The following is a 21,120-nucleotide window of genomic DNA, read 5'->3' as shown; positions in this document are numbered from 1 at the left end:
AAAGGATTTTATGGTTTCACCATATCCTGTCCAACGTTGAGACATATCTTATCTGGAATCTCTAGCGGTGATATGTCTAAAGAGCGATTTCCTAGGGTTCATTTTTAGGGTTGTCAATTTGTGCTGCACGGAGATGGCTATTATTTTTCATTTACAGCTTACCATGTACGTGCCGAGGTGTTCGACGACGCAGGGCAGCGAGGCATCCTGACCGAGGGCCACCGTCACGTTCGGAATGGGCTCCGCGAAGCGGGGTTCCTCTGACAGGGCTGGAAGGAAGAAGAATACATTGATTATTTTCAAGATTCAAGCGGAATGGCATTAACTGTTGTCCGATAAACAATGGAAGAATACAGAAAATCTTTTAATGCCACATTAAATGATTATTTTTCAGATTTTGAGATACTATTTTGTACCTTGAAGACGATGTAGTTACTTCGAAACCTAGGTTGGAATAAATTTCTAAATCGAGGAAAATTGCAAATTTTTATTTCAATCTGGAAAAATTCCAATGCATCACGCTTAAATCTTGGGATTTTATGCATTATTATTATTATGATTTAAAGAGTTTCATTCCATTATGATCAATTTAGGTGTTATGGCCAATTCTAGATAAATCTTAGCGAATTAGCATAAACGCTCGGCACTGATGCTAATAAGAAATAACAAAGATTAGGTACGTAAGTCAATATATAAAATTCCTAACAATAATCTTTATCAAATAAAATCCACAAATTTGTAAATCCTTCAAATTGAAAATTAGTGACACACTAAAGTCACTATTATAATTTTTGTGGGAAAATACATCCTTTCCTTAAAAATGTATTAAATTTGTACAGCCTTGCTCTATCGGAAAAGTAGTGCCATTGTGCACCTTTTACTAAAAGTACCAAAAGTTGGTCAAATTAATGGAGTTTACGAAATGTGATCGGTCACCTCAGTGAGTTTTCCGGAAGTCACTGAACACCGCACTTCGACACACAGTTCAAATTTAGTGATATACATTTAGCTTTTTAAATTAAATTGCAATGAGAGTAACATTTTTATAATAAATAACCAATATTTCCCACATGTGAGACATAAAAGCGATTTTCTGCATTTTATTGGCCGCAGTAGTAACGGAGCGATGTGAACACTAGTAATGGAGCAAGAACAAAATGAAACATTGGAGACAACATTTAGCACCTTCAGTGAGCCTAATGTGTCACCCAATTCATTTTCTGGAATGTACGATGTACGTGAGACATTACAAAAGAAGAGACCTTATTGTTTCGCTGGAGAGAAAGATAAAGGGAAGGAGTCACAAGGAAAACAGAAACGGACGCGAGAGAACATTCGAGAGAAATCGTGAAAAAAATATCAATTAAAGAGGAAATGATGTTCAACGCGTTACAAAAAAAGTAAGTGGACCGCTGCAGTGGAAGAATATGAACGTGCGAGCGAAGAGAAGCTGCGTTGGCAATTGCAAATAAGTATCACCAGAGCCGATTTATAGGACTGGAAGACGTATTAGACATGGAAAAGTAATCTCTGAGGAGAGGATAGGAACAGTGGCGCCGACTCCATGGGGCTTGAGGGGGCCCGAGCCCCCTCAATAATTCGTTATGGGTGTGAGGAAAAAAGTGTCAGGCTTGTCGATTTTCCCCGGAGTGTCCAGATATCGAGATTAGAGTTCTCAGTGCTCTAATGTTGATCATATGACTCTTCTAAAATACTTAAAAAACTAAAAACTCAATACTTATAAATTTCCCAGGGAAAGATCCCCGGTTTGGGCCCCCCCCCCCAATATTTTTTCTAAGTCGGCGTCCCTGGATAGGAATATTGTATTCAGAGAGGAAAGAAATAAATGGTAATGATTAGTGATGGGTCGGTTCGATTCCTCGATTCTCGACCAAGAACCGGAATCGAAAACGAGTACTTGCCAAAGTGAAAAATCGATTCCGATTCCAGTAGTACTTCAAACCACCAATTTATATACGACCGCGTTTCCAACAGTCATTCGAATTTTCGCGCCACGTAATCGTAATAACAAAACACTTATCTCGGAATGCGCGAGTACTCGAAAAATCGAGTCGAGTCGAGTTGTTGGTACTCGACTCGAGCGTTTCGAGTAGCATTACGAGTCGAGTCGAGTAGTTAAGGTTACAGAGCTTTCGAGGCTAGTAGGTCCAGCAATCTGCCGACAGGAAGCGCTATCATGAAACTCATGTAATAATGCCTTTTTCAAAGCCGATAAGTCATTCTAATGCCTTGGCCTGGTAGTTTCAGCTTGCCGAATACACGCTGTCGACGTGTGTGCCGAATACCTTTACGCCAGCCGCGGCGGCCGATCGTCTTCCTACCCGGCGCACACTGGTCCGAAATCGGAAAAAACTGGAATAAAGTCCAAAATGACCTTTTTGGGGATAGAGACTTGAAACTTAGCGTTAATACTCATAACTCATTACCATATATAGATATATATGCCATTTTACATAAATACGACCCTTTAGTGAGATACAGTGGCCCAAACATGACCAATTTTTCAATGCCACGCGAGATATCGTTTTTCCTCAAAAAATCTTTGTATTTATCCAGGTCGTTTTGAGTTGGTTTGAGTTTTAAGGAATAAAAAACGCTACATTCCTTTGACCTGGTACTTTGCCTATACTTTCAATGACTTTTGAAGATTTTGGCTCTCATCTGTCTGCCTGTACTACGCAAAATGGCCGACCCGTTTTTCACGTGAAATTTGACATTAAGTAGACATTATCTTTCGTTTACGAAAAATATAACTCGGAAAATTTGAATCGCAATGTAAAGTAAAGATTGCTAAAGAGTACTTATTAGAAATCTTGGGAAAAAAAGTTTGGCCACGAAGGAAATAAGAGCGATTTTTCAATCGCGCGTCAAGGCTGAGCTGCACGCCACGGAACGCTGAGGCTCGGTAACTGAGGCCGCTTTTTCAAGTTTTTAAAAACATTAGTCTTGAAAATCGTCATTAAAAGCATGGATAATCGTCTTCATTGACTTAAAACACTAAACTGAGGATGTTATAAGGATTATGTATAGATCGACTAGACCATTTAGCGCATTACTCGAGTGAAAATACTAAGGATTGGATATTTTTCGGAACCATCCCACGCACAAGAAATATGGCTCGGGTATAGAAGTAAAGTGAAGATATTAAGTCAGCATGCGTAAGAGAGAGAAAAATGAACTGTTTTCGTGAAAGGCAACAACCGATACCCTTATTCCCTTTCCACCTTTGCCGAGGTGAGTCGCGCGGGCCGAGGGGAGTCGGGGCAGTTTTCACACCACAAGGCTCTTTTAGCCTTTTTTATTACTGCGAGGTGATATTATTTTGTACCGCTTAGTTTCTTTCTTGAACTTAAAAAAAGCAAGAGATTTTAAGGTTGATTAAATGACGTGTGAAGTACAAAATTTTTTTTGACTCTACAAAACTAAAGTTTAGATCTATAGTTTGCTCGCTTCGTCCACTTGAATTCCATGAAGATCCAAAAAAATCGTTGATATAATTTTTAATAAAAATGCCAAAGTCTCCGAAATCTTGCAATTTTGGTAGCAAAGTGCTTGCCCAGTCACACACGTGTGTAGCAAAAGGCAATTTTCTGCTGGCAGCAATACTGAAACATGGAGACGTCAAAACCTGCTGGCTGAGCATGTAGAATAATTGGTGTTTTTGCTTGAGAACTTGAAAGGAACGGGTGAAGAGAACTTGAAAGGAAGGAGAAATATTACATGATTCATTTACGTAGTATGTAATCTTTATTATAGCTGTAAAAATTACTATACTCAGGGCTCTTCCTTTGTAGTTTGGATACATATAAATGGTTGACATATTACTTGGGGTTAATTAATTTCAATTGTCACTATGGAACTGTTGAAGATACATTAATTTTCATTCATCTCCTACTTCTGACAATAACCATCAACGATCCTCATTATATTTTCCTTCTTACATTAGGCTAGACATTCATCATAGAAAATTGGAGTATAATATATTGTAGTATGCATTGCTTCATTGCCTGGCTCAGAAATTATCATACTCGACTCGACTTGATTCTCGCGAGTCATTTTCAACTCGACTCGAGATCAAAATTTTGTGATCAAATCAAAAGATCAAATTTAAAGTGCTACTTGGAAATCTGTATTATATTCCAAAGGAGCAAATGCAGACTAGGGAGCCTGTGACAGGTATATTGTCAAGATACAGGGATGCATTTGGAAAAGTACCCAAAGTCACTATAGGAAACACTGTTGAAGCTGAAGTGGAAGCTTATTTATCAGAGAATAATGCACCACCAAATTCCTTCCCTGGGAAATACTGGAAGACTTGTATCACCTACCCAAGGCTGAAAGTATTAGCAAAGAGGTTTCTTGCCATACCGCCATCCACTGTGTTCAGTGAGAGACATTTAGTTCTGCAAGAAAAATATGTGAAGTAAAATGCAACAGGCTTTATCCTGACAGAGTGAAGATGCTTTGCTTTCTGAGCAAAAATTTAGTCTGTAAAAGGAGACTAAATTTGTGAGACATTATTGATAATGATAAGATATTATCAATAAAAGATAGATATTAAAGGAGATACTTTTATTTTAACTTCAAACATGATTGCTAATATTCTAAAGTAATACCTATCGTGTAATAACACTTTTCAGGTATGTTCTGCTTTGAAACTTAGCTATTATATTTTAATTACATAGTGATGATATGAAGGATGCTTTTGCCAACTGACTTTTTCACAGAGTAATATTTTTTAAAGTGGTTTTCTTGTTGCCTGGAATTAAGTGACATTTTTCTTGGAGCCTATAGCATCAGAATCGATGGAATCGGTATCGGTAGAATCGGAATCGAAATGTTAGAATCGGAATCGATAAAATTTTGGAATCGACCCATCACTAGTAATAATATAAATGGAAGAATAGAGATGAGGGGATTAGTTTTCCAACACGATATGGGTGAAAATGGATCGTCATACTCATGTGCTAAACAAGATATCACGTAAAAAATTACACTGATAAAGTGACCTTAATGAAACATACATGGGATAAGTTTTAACTTCTTTATTACTCATCAGCTTAAGGTTGGAAGGCGATATTTGGTTGAACTTGTTGACAGGAAACATAATGAAGATACACTTTTGTATGTTCCACAAGAGTTTTTAATACCGACCCAGGTTTCGGCAGTACACATTGTCATTAACAAGGTGAATATAGAAAAATTTTGCGAGCTTATATATACAAGGTATTGCGAGGAATATATAAGCTCGCAAAATTTTTGTATATTCACCTTGATAATGACAGTGTGTACTGCCGAAACCTGGGTCGGTATTAAAAACTCTTGTGGAACATACAAAAGTGTATCTTCATTATCTTTCTTTATTACTCATTAAAACTTTATTTTTTTAACTGATCCAGCGTCTATAACCACTTTTTCTCTTGAAGTTATGTCCATCAAATCGAAAATTAGGTCAAAATAGTGTCATTATCGATTTTTTGATCCAATTTTAACTAGGTGATAATTCACTAGTGAAAATCACACACCTGAATCTTCCTCAAAATTCAACCGCATTACACTAAGACACTAGGTTCAGGTGAGATCACATACGTGTACACTTTCTGGCAAGGGCGTACCCAGGATCAAAACTAGTGGGGGGGCAAGCAACGATTGTTCAAGGTATAATATTTAAGCATGGAAAAGGAGAATGAAGCCAGCAGTTTAAGAAAACTATAACAGCGCTTATTACTTTTTTAAATTATTTGCTTGAAAAAAAATATTTTAGTTACATGTCTGATATCATTTTTCGTGGGTTTAAAGAAAATTTGTGGAAAACTTTCGTTTCAATCAGGTCCTGATTTTCCTTGACGAAATTTGGGAATTTTTGCTTCAAGGATGGGGCAGCTGCCCCCTCCTGCCCCCCGCTGGGTAATAATAATCATTATAACAATAATGAGATGTCTTTATTCGGGCGAGGTTGAGACTAAGTACAAGACAAGTACTAAGAGACAATACACAAGATATAAAATATACACTATTTGTGAAATGTCAAAAATATTGCCCAGTATTTGTGAAAATTTTGTGTAAAAAAATTTGTTTGTGAGAAAAAACATGAGGATATGGTGTAGTATCCTTCAGCGAAAAAAACCCACTGCAGAAAAACGCCCACACAAGAATGGGGGCGTGAAAAACCTGCGAAAACCTTCTGAGCGAAAGCTAATGTCATGATATATGCAAAATACAATACTGCGTCTGCGGCACGCCAATGCTTTCTGGTAATATACATGCAGCTAACCATATTATCTACTGGGATAGTATTGGAATGCAAACAGTGGTTACACTAGTTAATTCAACGCATGAACCCTTACAGAGAGGGCACATTCCTCCCCAATACCTCAAGTTCTTCCTCACATTCCCTGGACTCATTCCTTAAAGTTCAAGTATTCGGGGCAGTGCACGGAGTGGTCTTCACTACCGAATGCACGGCCAACAACCGCTCTCTCAGGAGCCCACGCGCCCATACATCAGACCGTCCCAGGTCATTTGTCAGGGTGGGCGTCAGGGGGAGGGCCCAAAATCCCCAGCCACCCCTGCCCTAAAGCTGTGGCGATCTGCGTCTGCATACAGCACAGGACACATGAGGGCCGCCACCACTCCCGCTATCCCTACGGGATCTTCTCAAACAGTTTATGCTTTCTTCTTCCAGAGAGTATATGTGCTCTGGGAACATTTTTCTTCGCTCTTCCAAATCTCCTTCCTTCTTATCACATTCATCTCACAGCCGAGAATATCCCAAGCACACTCTCTTTCTCAGAGAGAATTCATTTCTCAAAGAAATTTCCAGATCCAAGGACTGCTCCAACTAGCTACTTTATAGCTTAATCTTTCTTAAAAATATGCCCTGAAAAATTATGTCCAGTACACAGTCGCGTATGGCCTAATTTTAGAAGTATAATATCGGTTTATATTCCTGACATATAATACTTAAGAAGTAATAGCATTTGATAATGGTGAAGTTAGCCGAAACCGGTAATAAAATAGAAATTTTTTATTAACTTGTGGAAGAAACAGAGTGTCATTCATTGTTAATATGGAGCCCTTCCAACACGTACGTGCTTTAAGTTTCGAAATAAGTATAATATCCTTAAACCACCTCAATATTTCAATCGTGTCTTCTTACGCGTAACGTTGTTCTTTGAGGCAAAGCTTTGGGCGAGTCGGCGATCTCTAACTCTTACCTTGTATATTTTTCGCATTAATTTCTTCTCAGCATTTATTTCTCCAAATCCCTTAACTTTCCCGCTAAAAAGTATGATCTTGGGGGTAGTTTATATTCAACAAGTTCACGGATGTTAAGCATATTTATGTTATGGCGTGTTCCATGGGATTGCAGGACAACAGGCTTTAGGGGATGCGTTATACAGGCCATACAAGGAATATGGTAACCAAAATAAATCACAAGAAGACCAAAGTTAAGCCACTTTATGAAGCATTAGAGAAAAAATAATGAAGCAGACAGAAAATCAGGACGAGAATTGTGTACGCAAAGGGAGCGTTCATTAATAGGAATTGGCTGATTTGACACGATGAACGACGTGGACATATAGACGAAAAAAAAGCAGGCGTTCGCTGAAACGGTTTGAAGACTAATGGACATGGAAGAGAGGTGACGAAGTATTGGACATGGAGCATGAAGAGAGGAAGTTTGAGAAACGTGGTTTACAGAATATTTGGATGGAGAGAATATCACAGTAAAACATTAGCGGGTAGGGGATGTTAAATTAGTGTTAGAGAGATAAAGTTTTATGAGTGAAGGAAAGGAAGAAGAATAATAGGATTTCTGACGCATATAATCGTTTCTGGATTGATTTGGTGGAAGGTCAATATATCCATGATGAAAAAACACAAATGGTAATTTCAACACTTTTTAATTCTAAAACTCAACAACCAACCATGGTTTCGACACATTGTATCATTTTCACGGTACTTTCCTGGTCGGTGGTTGATTTTTAGAATTAAAAAGAATGGAAATTATCATTTGTACTCTTTCATCATGGATAGCATTTCTAGATGGAAAGTTTGAGTAGGACTTTTGGTTATATGGAAAGTTAAGTCCAAGTTGGAAGGGGAGAGGCTGAATTAATATGCAAAACGCTTCATATAAACAAGCAAAACCGGTAGAGTACTTTAATTTTGATGAGTAGGAATTCAGTATCCCAGAACTCATTGTACAGGAACGTATGCATTCTCGTCGTCGCCAGCAAACACACTGGAGTGCGTGGGTGTTGGAGTCGAAGAAATTACCATCCGTAGATTCTAGTGGAGGCATGGCAGGTACAGCAAGAAATGGCGCCTGGATGTGATGTACAGTACGGACACGGTTGAATAATGGTTCGAACAGAAATGCGCCGTTCTTTGCGCGACGATTGCGTTCAGACGGTGAAAGCCCAAGTTTTGAATTCCAAAGAGAATTCGCAGGCCAACACCTGAGCTCATAGTATGCACAAAGGATTTACACTGTCGCTAAAGCCCCTGAGCCCACTTTTACTGCTATACATAAGTCATATTATAGATATAATTCAACATTGTATCTTTAAATAGCTAACGTAATTAAAATTTTCGATAACATCTTTAAAACGAAATGAAACATCAAATCCAAATATTTTGATATTGAGCATAAGGCTCACATTTGTTGGATTTTTACAGTAAATCTTCGGATAGTTATAAATTAAGAATGATAGTAAAGAAACGCTTATTACAATCATCAGAATAGAACGTTCTCTGCGCAATAGTAAACCACTAATTTTTTTATTCTCAAAAATCGTATCACGGCATCGGCATCCTATAAGACTTTAAGCAAGCAAGTTAAGTATTAGCAAGTTAAGTATTAGTTATATTCATGAAATTTTTTGGGGTGACTGAATTCAAAATAAATATACAATGCAAAACATTTTTACAGCATATGACAGTCTTAGAAGGAAAAAATAATTTTTCGCATAGTAAAAAAATTAAAACTATGTATCCATATTTCATGACGATGTAAAACATAAACGTATTTTCATCTTTTCCGGGATATAAAATCGTATTATTAGGATGAGAATATGGCCCTCCGTTACGACAAGAGGAGTTGCACGAGCAGAGTTAAAGAATATCAAAGAAGCAAGTGCGTACTACACCACCTATCCAAATGACGGCTTGCCCCTCGCATGGATCAAGGCACGGATCTCAAAAATCAAATTGTACCTGTATAAATTCTCCAGAAAATTCTTTTTCTCGTAATATCGAATCAACTAGAGGCCAATTTATGTTCCCTAAATTTTTCTAAATTTAGTGACTAGTCCTAAAATCTTCAGTAACTAATCCAAATTTCAGTCAAATATTGACATAATGCTTAATAACATTTGTAATATAGTAAATTAAAGTGGTAAAACTACCTCCTCTATTTTATGCCAATTGAAGAGAATATACTTCCATGAAAGGGCATAGCCGGATAGGAAGGTGAAAAGTCCCCCCTCCGGGATTTTTCCCGTACTTGGGGTATGCAATTTGGGATCGAATAGGACAAACCTCCCCACATTTCCAGCCCGCTAGATGCCCACCAGGGCCGGCTAGATCGAAAATACGATTTTCACGCTTTTTTAAACATCTCGGTCAAGAATGCATATTTTTTATGCGAATTGCGGCATTTGAAACCTAATTTAATGGAGCAGATTTCCAATTGTTTTCAAGAACTTTGAGCGGAACAAGAAGATATGGCGTCGATTTGAAAATTTCTAATGCATGTTTTCATAAAATATGCTTGAGAGGGCCAAAAAGAAAAAACGTTTTCTGGAGGTGTTTTTTAATACCTTTCGGCTGGCGTATTGAAAATATAACTTTTAGGTGGTGGAACATCGCGAAAGATGCGATTAAAAATATGCGATTTTGGCCATTTGGCTCTATTCTCTGGCCCTCCATAACACCCCTTTTTATTTATTATAGTATTCTACCGATTAAGGTGCCCACCACAGGGACAGAATTGTATGGATACTGGTGCCGTAAATGGCTTCAGGGCCTCCGAAAACTGCCGGAATGTAAGAATATAGATTAAGAAAATGAGCTGGATTTGAGTTGTCCCCGTATTGTATCTACGCACAAGTGTTGTTTCATTTGCGGATATACCGCTACAAATTATCTCCATCCTGTTCCCGTAGAAGCTAGATTGCAGGTGAGAGGAGGTTGATCATTCCTTTCAAAAATGTGGTCTTTAAAGGTTATCTACATTCTTTTATTTCCATTACCATCAGCTGAATCGTTCAACATCTCCAGTTTTCTTTTAAAAAAACTATATGCATTGTAAAAATATTAGGAAAAATTTGTATGCAATATTTATTCTTAGGAATATATAATATTAATCGAATAATGAAAAACAAAATCTTAAGTGTGCATGTACTCGGCCTGAACTTCAATGCATTGTAAATAAGCTGGTGTGCAAATGGAATGACATATATTAAAATCTCGTAAATAACAGCAATCACCAAACTTCAGTATGTTCTTGGGAAGCATGGATATACACTGAGAAATAAGTTTTTCCGTCCAAACATTTAATAAGTTAAAGCAGTCTTAATTAGGTAAGTTTAAAGGCAAATACATGATCGAGAGAAATAGTGGCAGAGCAAGGAGTGCTCAGGTTCACCAAAGATCGCAGGGATTTTAGTATAAGGTAAGAGCAGAAAAAACATAAGTTTGTAAATTTCAAAACCAATTAATTCATTTATACATAACCGAGGCACAAAAATACAACGGTAAATGGTATAAATCGAAATAAATACCAACAAAAGGTTCAAGAAAACTCCTTTCCATGGAATAAAAATTAAAAAGAGCAGACTCCATCCCAGCAGCTAGACTCTGTGCTGGCAGGGTTTTAATGATCATTAGCGTTGAAACTACAAAAATAATATCTAGGTCATAATGTGATATGACTGGAATAGATTATTTTTTATAATAAATGAATTAATCCTGATATTCTAAGAGCCGCTCCGCTAACAACGGAGTTTTAAATACTTCCTCCGGTGCATACATTTTTGAAATGATATTTTATACTTTCCATCTAAAAATATTAGTAATTCATCACTTTTTTGGATGATAAAATTTAATTTCACAGTAATAGAAGGATCAAGAACTTATGATAGGTGGACCTTGATAATGTTACGCGGTGACGAAGCCATGGCCGGTCTCAATAAATTATCATGTGGAAATCGCATAGTTGTTGATCCTTCCATTCCTGCGATAATGAATTTCCACCATGTTACGCCCACTTCTATTAATCAATTAAATTTAATCTCTATATACTTCTTTCATTTGCCCCTTAGGATTATAAATAATGCTGATATTTTCTGACTCTTGGTGGCGGTCTTTCTTTATCTTGAATAATTTTGAGAGTGTCCGCATTCACTGCCTGTATTGCAGCCAGTGGAAGTGGCAAACGCGGTGCCGTGTAGAGGTCTCCAGGGACGGCCGTGGAACGGAGCACCCGTGTTGAGCCATGAACCGTTGTGGTCAGCCACTCCTCGTCTGCAATTACGCCGACGGACTTGAAGAGGCGCGTGCGGTCAAGAGTAAATAGCCTATCTCACCGCGGCTTGTGTTACAATGCCCCACCCACCGCTAGCCGTAGGTCCCGAACAAATGTGAATACAAAGGGGAGAATATGGTGGTTCAATCGATCCCGTAATCGAGAATCGTTAAATGACACCGGTCGGTGGTTGGAGAAAGAAACATTTCGACGGTCATTTTCTTTAAATTTCGAATGATCGCAGGCTTTCCCGGCGTACAGAATCGTGGAAAGTTACTCGGGAATTCCACTGGGTCAGGTTCTCCAACTCCATCTAGGCCGACGCCGCAGTGGTCCGAAATCAGAAAAAGTCGGACTAAAGTACAAAATTTCCAAAAAAAGCAATTTTGGACTTTTGTCGGACTTTTTCCAATTTCGGATCATTGTGCGAAGTTTCAATGTACGAGTTGTCCATTGTCATCATGTCCTGGCCAACCTTCCACGATTCCGTGAATTTCATTTGCTAAAAGAAACGGATCAAAGAATGATTGCAAAGTAGAATCAAATACAGATAAAGACTAACAAATTGTTTGTAATTTTTAAAATGATGCATGGTGAGTCTGCTGTTCGTAAAACAAGAATATACCGGTTGCATAAGCGTTTCGACCATGGCCGTGATGTAGTAAACGCCGCAGACGCCTCAGACAGCAGCAATCGGTGAAAGCGTAGAAAAAGTGAAATAAATGGTTACGAACATCCAATTTAGGTTTTACCCAACTGCAATTTACATTCATGATGATTTGATTTATCAAATTCATAACTCTTTAATGCTATTCCTCGCTATTACAAAGAACATACTTCAAAATATTGGAAAAAAGTGAAACCAATTTTGAAGTATGCTCTTTGCAATAGCGAGGAATAGCATTAAAGAGTTATGAATTTGATAAATCAAATCATCATTAATGTAAATTGCAGTTGGGTAAAACCTAAATTGGATGTTCGTAACCATTTATTTCATTCATTTATTATTATCGCATTGCACTCATCACCTCGCCGCGGTCATTTTTGAAAACCGATTAAAACGAGATCGAAATGGCAACAAAATCAGCCTTTCATGGGATGGAATTGGGCCTCTTCCGTGCAGTCCCCTTGGATTAACATTAATTTATCTTTAGTGTTAAACCCACCCACATGCGTCAATGACCTAGTTGAATAAAATAGCCCTTGAGAGGAAGGTCTATTTCCCTTCCGGTCGCATCATCTGTTTACCCAAACGCAGTTCCTTTCCCCTTAACTTATTCTCGCTTCCACCTGTCTCTCTCCTCTCGCCTTTAATCGGGTCACGCTCCGCGGGGCGGCATAGCATGTGGACGCAGGGAGGTTTCATAGCCCGCAATACCCTTCCGCGTTTCCAGCCAAAGACTTCCCTTTATGCCCACCTACTCAACCTCTCACGTCGCATGCCTACTCAATCTCCAGGATACTGGGATTCCCTAGCATATTCGCACAGGCGTCCAAACACGCGCATGTTGTCCTTCACCGCCCCCTAGCGGTAGCTGCCAATACCGAGGACGTCGGTTTATCGCGTCCGCCCACCTCCAGTACAGCAGGCGAAGAGACAGAGAAGGGATTGGTCTCGCAGCTTCCATTATTTTGATTGCCTTAGCAAAGCGGCGGTTGACACTGAAAGGAGCGCTTTAAGGGTGACTGCAGCTAGATGACGCACGTGCACACTCGACGCGAGCGTTATCATTAAGGCGTCCCATATAACCTATGCCTCTTCAAAATTAATTACAATAGTGGGTAATTCTGTTACCTAATATGTTTTATTATTTTCAAGATCGTTTATATAACCATGTTTTCAAAAAATACAATTTCTTTCGCAATCAGTAGAACCCTTTAAGAACGATACCTTTTGGTCAAAGGTTCGATATTTTGAGTTATTTCCTAAAAATATGGATCCTTTGACTAAAATATTTGAATTTTTCATTATTTACGTGATAGTGTGGCCACGATTTTAGATTTTAAACTTTTTTACACTTGATTTTTGAGTTTAGAACATTGACTTTGATGACAACTGGCATTGATGTGTCATAGCAAGCCAAAAAGGTTAAAATTTTTAAGCTACATAAATTTCTATGATGAGTCCAAGACTTCTAGAAGTAGAATTCTCGTTCTTCTATGGCAAATGCTTCATGTATGTAAAATATCAAGAGGTATTGCAATCTTACTTTGTTATACAATAATAATGCAGGAATTGGAATTGTTTACGAATGAAAGAAAAATAAAGCTGAAAATTGAATGATATACTGTGCAAACCTTATGGCCCTGCAATATCAGTGCCACCTTTAATAAAACACCCTTCAGTTGGTCATACATCTATTTAAGCACATCGTTTCTAACAAATCTGGTAATACAGATTGGTAAACAAATGATAACCCATGTGACACAGAGAAAGATGTCAGCCACCAATTTTTCAAGCATTGTACGCCTAGAGCGAGGTTTAGCTGAGAAAATGCGTAAAATGGAGGAAAATGTGGCACGAACAGTTTTATAAAGGTCTGGTCTCATAAGTTCACAAAATGAATAAGGGTCGCAGTGTAGAAAGATGTGTCGTGGGAGGGATCTTAGCAGGGATGGCAAGTGAAACGAAACGAAAATATTTCGTTTCCACACAGAGGGAAACGAAAATACGAGGCCTAGGTTTAGTTTCGTTAACTACGAAATTAAAACAACCAAGGAGTTTAGTTTCAACCCGCGACGAAACATTTCTTCCGGGAACGAAACTAAATCAATCGGAAGTCCGCTGCTCATAGTTAAGTTTCGATCCCAGAAGGTGTGTGGAGGGGGAAAATAGGGAATAGTTTCGACCTATCTTATGACAGAATGTAGAGAGGTTAAAACATCGAGCTTAAATTCGGATGGCCAGTTTGCCTTCAACGCTCTCCTGTTAGTGGTAAAAATATGAGTGCTCCATGCATCTAATGGCGGTAGGCCGAACCTGTACTTCATTCAACCATTCTTCGTACTCGGTGTGTGTCGACACTAAACAGTTCGAAGGTGAATCACGTGGTCCCTCCAGGGTGATACATTATCTGTGTTTCGTTTCGTCCAAGAGTTTTAGTTTAGTTTCAACCCGAAGTGGTTTTGGGTTTAAATCCTTTTCGTTTCATTTCTAAATTTCGCTCCCGGGAACGAAACAACAGAAATTTTACTGGTTTTGACTTTCGTTTAGTTTCTATCGCCATCCCTGGGTTTTAGAGGTCCATTGATGTACCAGATGGGGCAGAGAGAATGGGGACTAAGTATGTTTGCCCTCTTTCGCAGTGACGGATTCGTCGGACAAGGTGGAGGTTTAGCTGTAGTCATGGATTTGGTAGGACAGCAGTGAGCTCTAATGTCCATTTGAAATGAAGGTGGGATTTTTGTGAGGATTAATCGGAGATTGGTGTGTAGCAGGATATGAGACGGAAACGTGAAATGCCTTTTTATTTCTTCCTCATGGGCTAAGTCGCGGAGAAAACCTTGACGAATGTTCAAGCCAGATAGAAAAGCGTTGAAACAATATCTATGCATAATGTCATACAAGCGTTGATTATTTTCCGGTAAAAGATCCTAAAGCAACAACATTCCAAGTGCTTGTAGTTTATCAGGATGTCACCCCCTTTAAACGTAATTTGCATTGATCTCACACAAAATGGGTTCGGGTAAAATTCATACTAAGTACAATTGTATGATGTATGGAAGAATCAAAAGGGTATCTAAGATTGTATGTGATTCAGATAAATTTAGCTTATATACCTACGTATTTAAGAGAGCATTATTACAAATAAATATCGCTTAAATGAAATCTACATTAAGAGAGAGTTATTTTTCTAAATACAGTATAAATCGTATACCTACTCCTAAAATTAAAAAAAGCAGGACCTATAGATATTTACCCCTTACCTCACTGTGGTGGATTTTAGTGGGTTGTTATTAAGATTTTTTCTGTTTTTTTTTGTTGTTTCTCTCGTGGGACTACACAATTTTTACCCCTAAAAGGTCTTCGTCCACTGGACTACACGATCATATTTCTCCCGAAAGAAAATATAGACAGCTGACTGAACTGAAACTCAAACTTAAATTCATGTAAAAGAACAAAAATAACTATTTCCCTTACTTTTGGCTTACAAGCCGATGAAACATTTTCCCCTTCCACTAGTAAATAGCAAAATTTGGCAAATAAATGGCAAAATTTCTGTTTCAATAATGAGTGTACTCCGTAGATAAATTTACTCCATACCCTATTACTAAAAGGAAAACCTATTTCTCACACGGGTGGGTTGAATATCAAATGTTCCCGGCACTGAATGAGCGACCAATGGTGATGCGACGTAAGATGGATACACATTTTCCAGCTCCATAAGGACTTCTTCCTTCAGAACTCTTCATGCAAACACGAGCCATGATTAAACCTCTCTCTGTATTCCCTCTACCGCGTTCGCCGTCTCCTGTAATCGTTCCCGCTGCCAAAAGCCACGAAAAAATCTACGAGCGAGATCGTTGCTTGCTTCACGTCTTCCATTCCTCGGCTGACGTAATCTGTTGACTCCCACGTCGTTATGCGCTGAGACGTGCGATAAAAGACAAGGTGACTGAATTAATTACCTAATCTCCGTATTCATTAGTAAACATCACGGCACTTGAGTGTGCAATGAGCATCGCTTACCCACTTAACGCCGTCGAATGATACCAGAAGATTACGCTCTTTGGATTCCAAGGCTCATCAAGGTTGCGCGATCGATTAGTGTACCTCAAACAAATACTCTTGAACATATGCACATGGAAGACAACGTCACACATCTCGGATAATCTGCTAAATGATATCAGCTCGCGGGACGGAATTGTTACTTTTACCTTACTTAACAATTAAGTGGAAAATGGGGATTTCTTGTATTTAAAATGGATATAAATGTGTGAAGTTGAAAATAATTGCTTAAAATTTATGGAACTTTTCTCAATCCATAAAGGTGGCACTTGAAACTTCGCTAGAAAAAATGCAAAATGTAGTATTCTGTTAACCATCTAATTTGTACAATATTCCTTATCTGTGAGAAAAACAAATTTATAGAATTAAAATCACCACTGTCGGCTAAAACAGAGTTGATTTGAATATAACCCTCTGGATAACTTGTATACATAATATGATACCTAGTATCACTCTTTGCATCGAAGTATTCTCAGCGCTAAAGCAGTAAATAAATATTCTATATCTATTATGTTTGAAAAGGTTATAACTCAGAAAATGATTTATTTAATTCGCTTATTGGAATGGCAAGCGTTCTTAAATGAGAAGATTACTTTTCTCGAGGTAAAAAAATGTGAATTAGATAGCTACTAGATCTTTCAAGCTCATCATTAAAAAATTACTTGCGTCAAACACTGTTTTAATATCCCCTTCCGCAAAAAAGTGGCTCCATCTAATTCTTGTGTTTCCTCCGTGGCTCATCTAGAAACTTCCTCTTCTAACTATGCCAGCTTTGAGAAAAATGTAGGGGCCTAAGGAAGGAAGCAAAGGACACCATGCCGAGGCTAATCACTTTCAGCATTGGTGTGACTTGAGGACTTTGTGTTGACGCACAGACTGATCACGTTTCACCCAGGGGCTGAATAAAAGAGGAAGCACTAGTGCCTCTATCGTTCATTTACACACACACCACACCATTTTCAAGGGCTGTGAATTGCAGGCACCAGGGGCCGCTTCTGCCAAATGGTTATCGGGGTCAAGGCTAGGCGTAACAGGCAGGGAGATTGGGAACTTGCTGATCCATCAAAAGCGTAGAGACAACAAAGGGGTGGGACATCCGAACAGATCAAAGGGTAAGGATCGATGTTCTGAATCCGGATTCTGACTTCCTTCGCTGATTGCAACACAATTGCCAACCCACGGTGATGAAGGAGAAATTTCTTAGTCAATTCCAATGCTACCTTTAGATGACGCGACGTATTTCTTTCAAACAAAATTCATCAATACATGACGGACAGCATTTATAGGTATACCTAAAGCCCAAAACATGTATACCAGCTACTACATTTATGAAAAAACCAATAACCTTCACCCACATCAAGAAATTTTTTGAATGTATGCAATTCTTAAAGAGGACCATAGAGCATGACAGAATGAAAGTCGAGTAAATCTTTTCTGATTTGATTCCCTATTGAGGTACGAGATTTTTGTATGCTTAGCATGGTTATTTATTTGGTTTTCTATCATAAAGACACCATTTTAAGAGGCTAAGGAAATGACAATAGTTCTTAATAATGGGAGGGTTAAAATAAACATTCTTGTAACTCTGCCAGCATTTAATAAACAAATAGAGTGCAAAAACAATTTACAATCATTTTTTCGTGATAAATGAAAGCCTTCTATGTAAACTTGTTTATAAAGCCAGCATATTGCTATAAAACTCGTTATTTAGCGAAGGATTTAGGAAAAGAATGAGGCACTTAACTAGTGGAACAAAAAGAATATTATAGTAAAACAAGGGTCAAATATTTTAGTCTCGGCTGAATCTTTACTGTCATGTATTTCAAAAAAGTATCAATTTAAATCCTACCTCGTGCACGCACATAAATGAGCAAATCCAAAGATATAATCCTATATTGCATGAATGGTTATTTATCTGTTTTTTTTATCATAAGTACGCAATTTTTAGAACGTTAGGGAGATGATTATAGTTCTTAATAATGGGGGGAGTTTAAATAAATATTCTCGTATGATAATGGGGTATTCATCATACGAGACACTATTAACCTCGCAATGCATATAAAGATTTGATGAAAAGTACGCAACCAGGCTCTGTTTTAAATGCAAATCTAGGCTCATGTCAATTCTTTGAGGTCAAATCATTTTAAAAAAATACTTAAATGACAGTATAAGTGCGACATTTAATTTAAAACCCTTTAACTTCAAATTTATTCGTACAAAATAGTTTTTCGCTGCATCTACTGCTAGCATTTGTGACGGAGCTGTCAGGATTTTATTTTAATCTGTCCGCTTCATCCATAAATATCTCACTGTTGCAGTACGAGTAAGAATTTTGTAACACAGAATTGACAATAGTGTGGAGGCAGAGTGTTAAGCCCAGGTGGTTGTGGAGTACAAGCGAGAAGAGAGATTCAATGAAGGCGCGGGACGATAGAGACTGGGAGGAGTAGTGGTTTATTTGCCCCCGAGGAGAATTGAGTGCAGAGGCAGCTTGTTTGGGGGCGTGTGCGCTTTCCTGCTCCGTCAAAGACGAGGCGCGGCGATGCATAGTGGTCGAGTGCCGGATTACGCGCTCTGGGCGTCAACTGCTCCCAATATTGGCACGGAGGGATAGATGAAGGATCGTAAGGTTAAAAGAAGTGAAAATTGATTGAACTGAAATGACTGTCATTAGACATCAATTTTCTGATTATTCTGCAAAAAAAGAAAAAAAATCATATGGCAGCCATATTGCCGCCATCTTTTTTTTTTAGCTTACTGAGCAAAATGACAGCTTATTACCATCGATTTTCACAGTTGCGTAAAGGGGAAAAGAATGAGAAAAATCAATTGCTTCTATCATGAAGGAGCCCATGGAATTACTTAATGTTAATTTCCAAAGTGTACGTAACCAATTTCTATCTCAAAGAAAAAAGTTTTTTTCAGTTTATACTCAGAAACGCTTTCATTTAATAAATTTAACTAATTTATACATATATTATTATTATGAATTATTAAATTATTAAAACATATATTATTATTGTAAATAATCAACCTCTGTTTTAAAATGTGACTTCACTTTCCCTAAGTAAGCTTAAGAGGAATACTTGATGCTCACAATTGCATTACGTAATTACTCAATATCAATATACAGTGCAGATCCGAAAGAAAATATTATTTGCAGGCTTTTTACATCGATGAAGATTGGCTTTAACGTGCAGGGTGATATCCTCAGCATGGATTGGGTCTAGTATGACGACTTTTATCACATGATTATTCAACGTGAACGTAAATGATCATACCTCAGGAATACCTCTAATTAAAGTTTTAATGTGTCGTAATACGCTAACATCTCCTTACAGCTCTAGCATCCATGATAAAATGCTATTAAATCATCTGGTTAGTAGGAGGTGACAACTTTTGATAAACAAGGTATTACGATATTACTAAAGTGATGATTCAAAGAAGGAGATTAAATCGCGTCTATCCCATTCAGTGAGCGAAATATGTGAGAGGCAGATTGTGGCGTAGGGAAGGAGCGGGGTGAACGGAGTGAAGTTGGCCCTTTTGTACCGGTCTCGCCACGCGTGGAGCTCTGTTCTCTCTTGACGGAAAGCGAGCGTGGGCAAGGGGAAGGGCAGCATCATTCATGATGTGAAAGGAAAGGGTGGGAAAGAGAACCAAAGAAACAAATTCTCTCTGGTTCGGTGTGGAGTCAAACAGTGTTATCACTCAAGTCAAGGGGGAGGAAACGGGAAGGAGGACTGGAGATAACGCTGTTTCGCGTGTCTGTGGGTAGAACAATTGAATTCGGGAAATTTACTCTCCTCTCTCCGAGAAAACGCAATGTTTTTTACGACCTCGAATCTTTTATCCCATCTCTCACCCATTCATACTCGTTTCACGATGTTTCTTCACGTTTTTTTAATCATTTCTGTATACAGATCACAATTTGCTGACGTTTACTTGAAAAAGTCCCTCAGTTTATCTCACGAAACGCTTGTCATCCCTTTGTTTTGGGCCGGTAAACACCGCATACAACTTTGTTTATAAACGTCATGATAGCATACACGTCCAGATTTTTTCTTTTCCATTATTTATTTAACAGGCCTTAGTGAGTCTTATCGATTAACTTCAAGCTTTTTTAATTCCCTTGAGTATTCATTAAATAATCTAGGACATAAAGAATACCGTGTATCATCGAAATTAATTTAATTCTTAAACGAAAGAGATATCCCTTTGCGACAGCTAATACAACGATATTCACAAAGGAGATAAGCATTCAATTAAAATTTATGGCATGGGACGAATATTTAATTTGGTTGTATTTTATTAATATTATTTCGAATTTTATCCTGCGATTGGCTTTGGTTCAACAGAAATATTTCATTATCTTCGAGTAAATATCTCCTTCTAAAAAATCATTCTATTGATAGTTAAGAGGAAAGCAAAAGCTTATTCCGATATTTTCCATTTATTAAATATTTAGATAGCAGTTAAAAGCGTGATAAAATGGACGCTAACGAGCAAACAAACAGGAGGGCGGAAAATGATTCATTGGATATGAAGAAATTGCATTAGCATTTCGATATATCTTTACATTTCTGAATTCATTTTTCTCTATGTCCTTAACCTGGTCTTGATAAATCACTATTCAAGATATTTTGACCTAGTTGAAATATTGTTAAATGATGCCACTGGAGTACATGGTCGTTAAATAGAATTTCAATCGATAAATTACACAGGCCATTTGGCTCCTGAGGGCGTTACACTCTTTAATAAAATTTACGGGGTATTTCAAAATGAATATAAGTATTACAAAGTACCAGTTCTAGGAATATGCTTTGGGGGAGATGAG

The 21,120-nt window shown here is 38.0% G+C and overlaps 1 protein-coding gene across 2 annotated transcripts in view; it reads right to left on the bottom strand.

Moving 5' to 3' along the window:
* The window catches only part of LOC124165657 (zwei Ig domain protein zig-8-like), a 313,548-nt gene that overhangs the window by 140,189 nt on the left and 152,239 nt on the right, over positions 1-21,120 (bottom strand). For both annotated transcript variants that reach the window (XR_006866278.1, XM_046543133.1), the window contains exon 3: positions 163-269. Coding sequence is in view for 1 of the 2 variants with exons in the window: in XM_046543133.1 (XP_046399089.1) it covers positions 163-269 (107 nt within the window). In the remaining variant the exon portion in view is untranslated. The remainder of the gene's footprint in view (positions 1-162; positions 270-21,120) is intronic.

The sequence above is a fragment of the Ischnura elegans genome, chromosome 9, assembly GCF_921293095.1.
Source record: "Ischnura elegans chromosome 9, ioIscEleg1.1, whole genome shotgun sequence".
Taxonomy (NCBI): domain Eukaryota; kingdom Metazoa; phylum Arthropoda; class Insecta; order Odonata; family Coenagrionidae; genus Ischnura; species Ischnura elegans.
The sequence above is the reverse complement of the archived record's forward strand: the minus strand, read 5'-3'. Positions and strand labels throughout refer to the sequence as shown.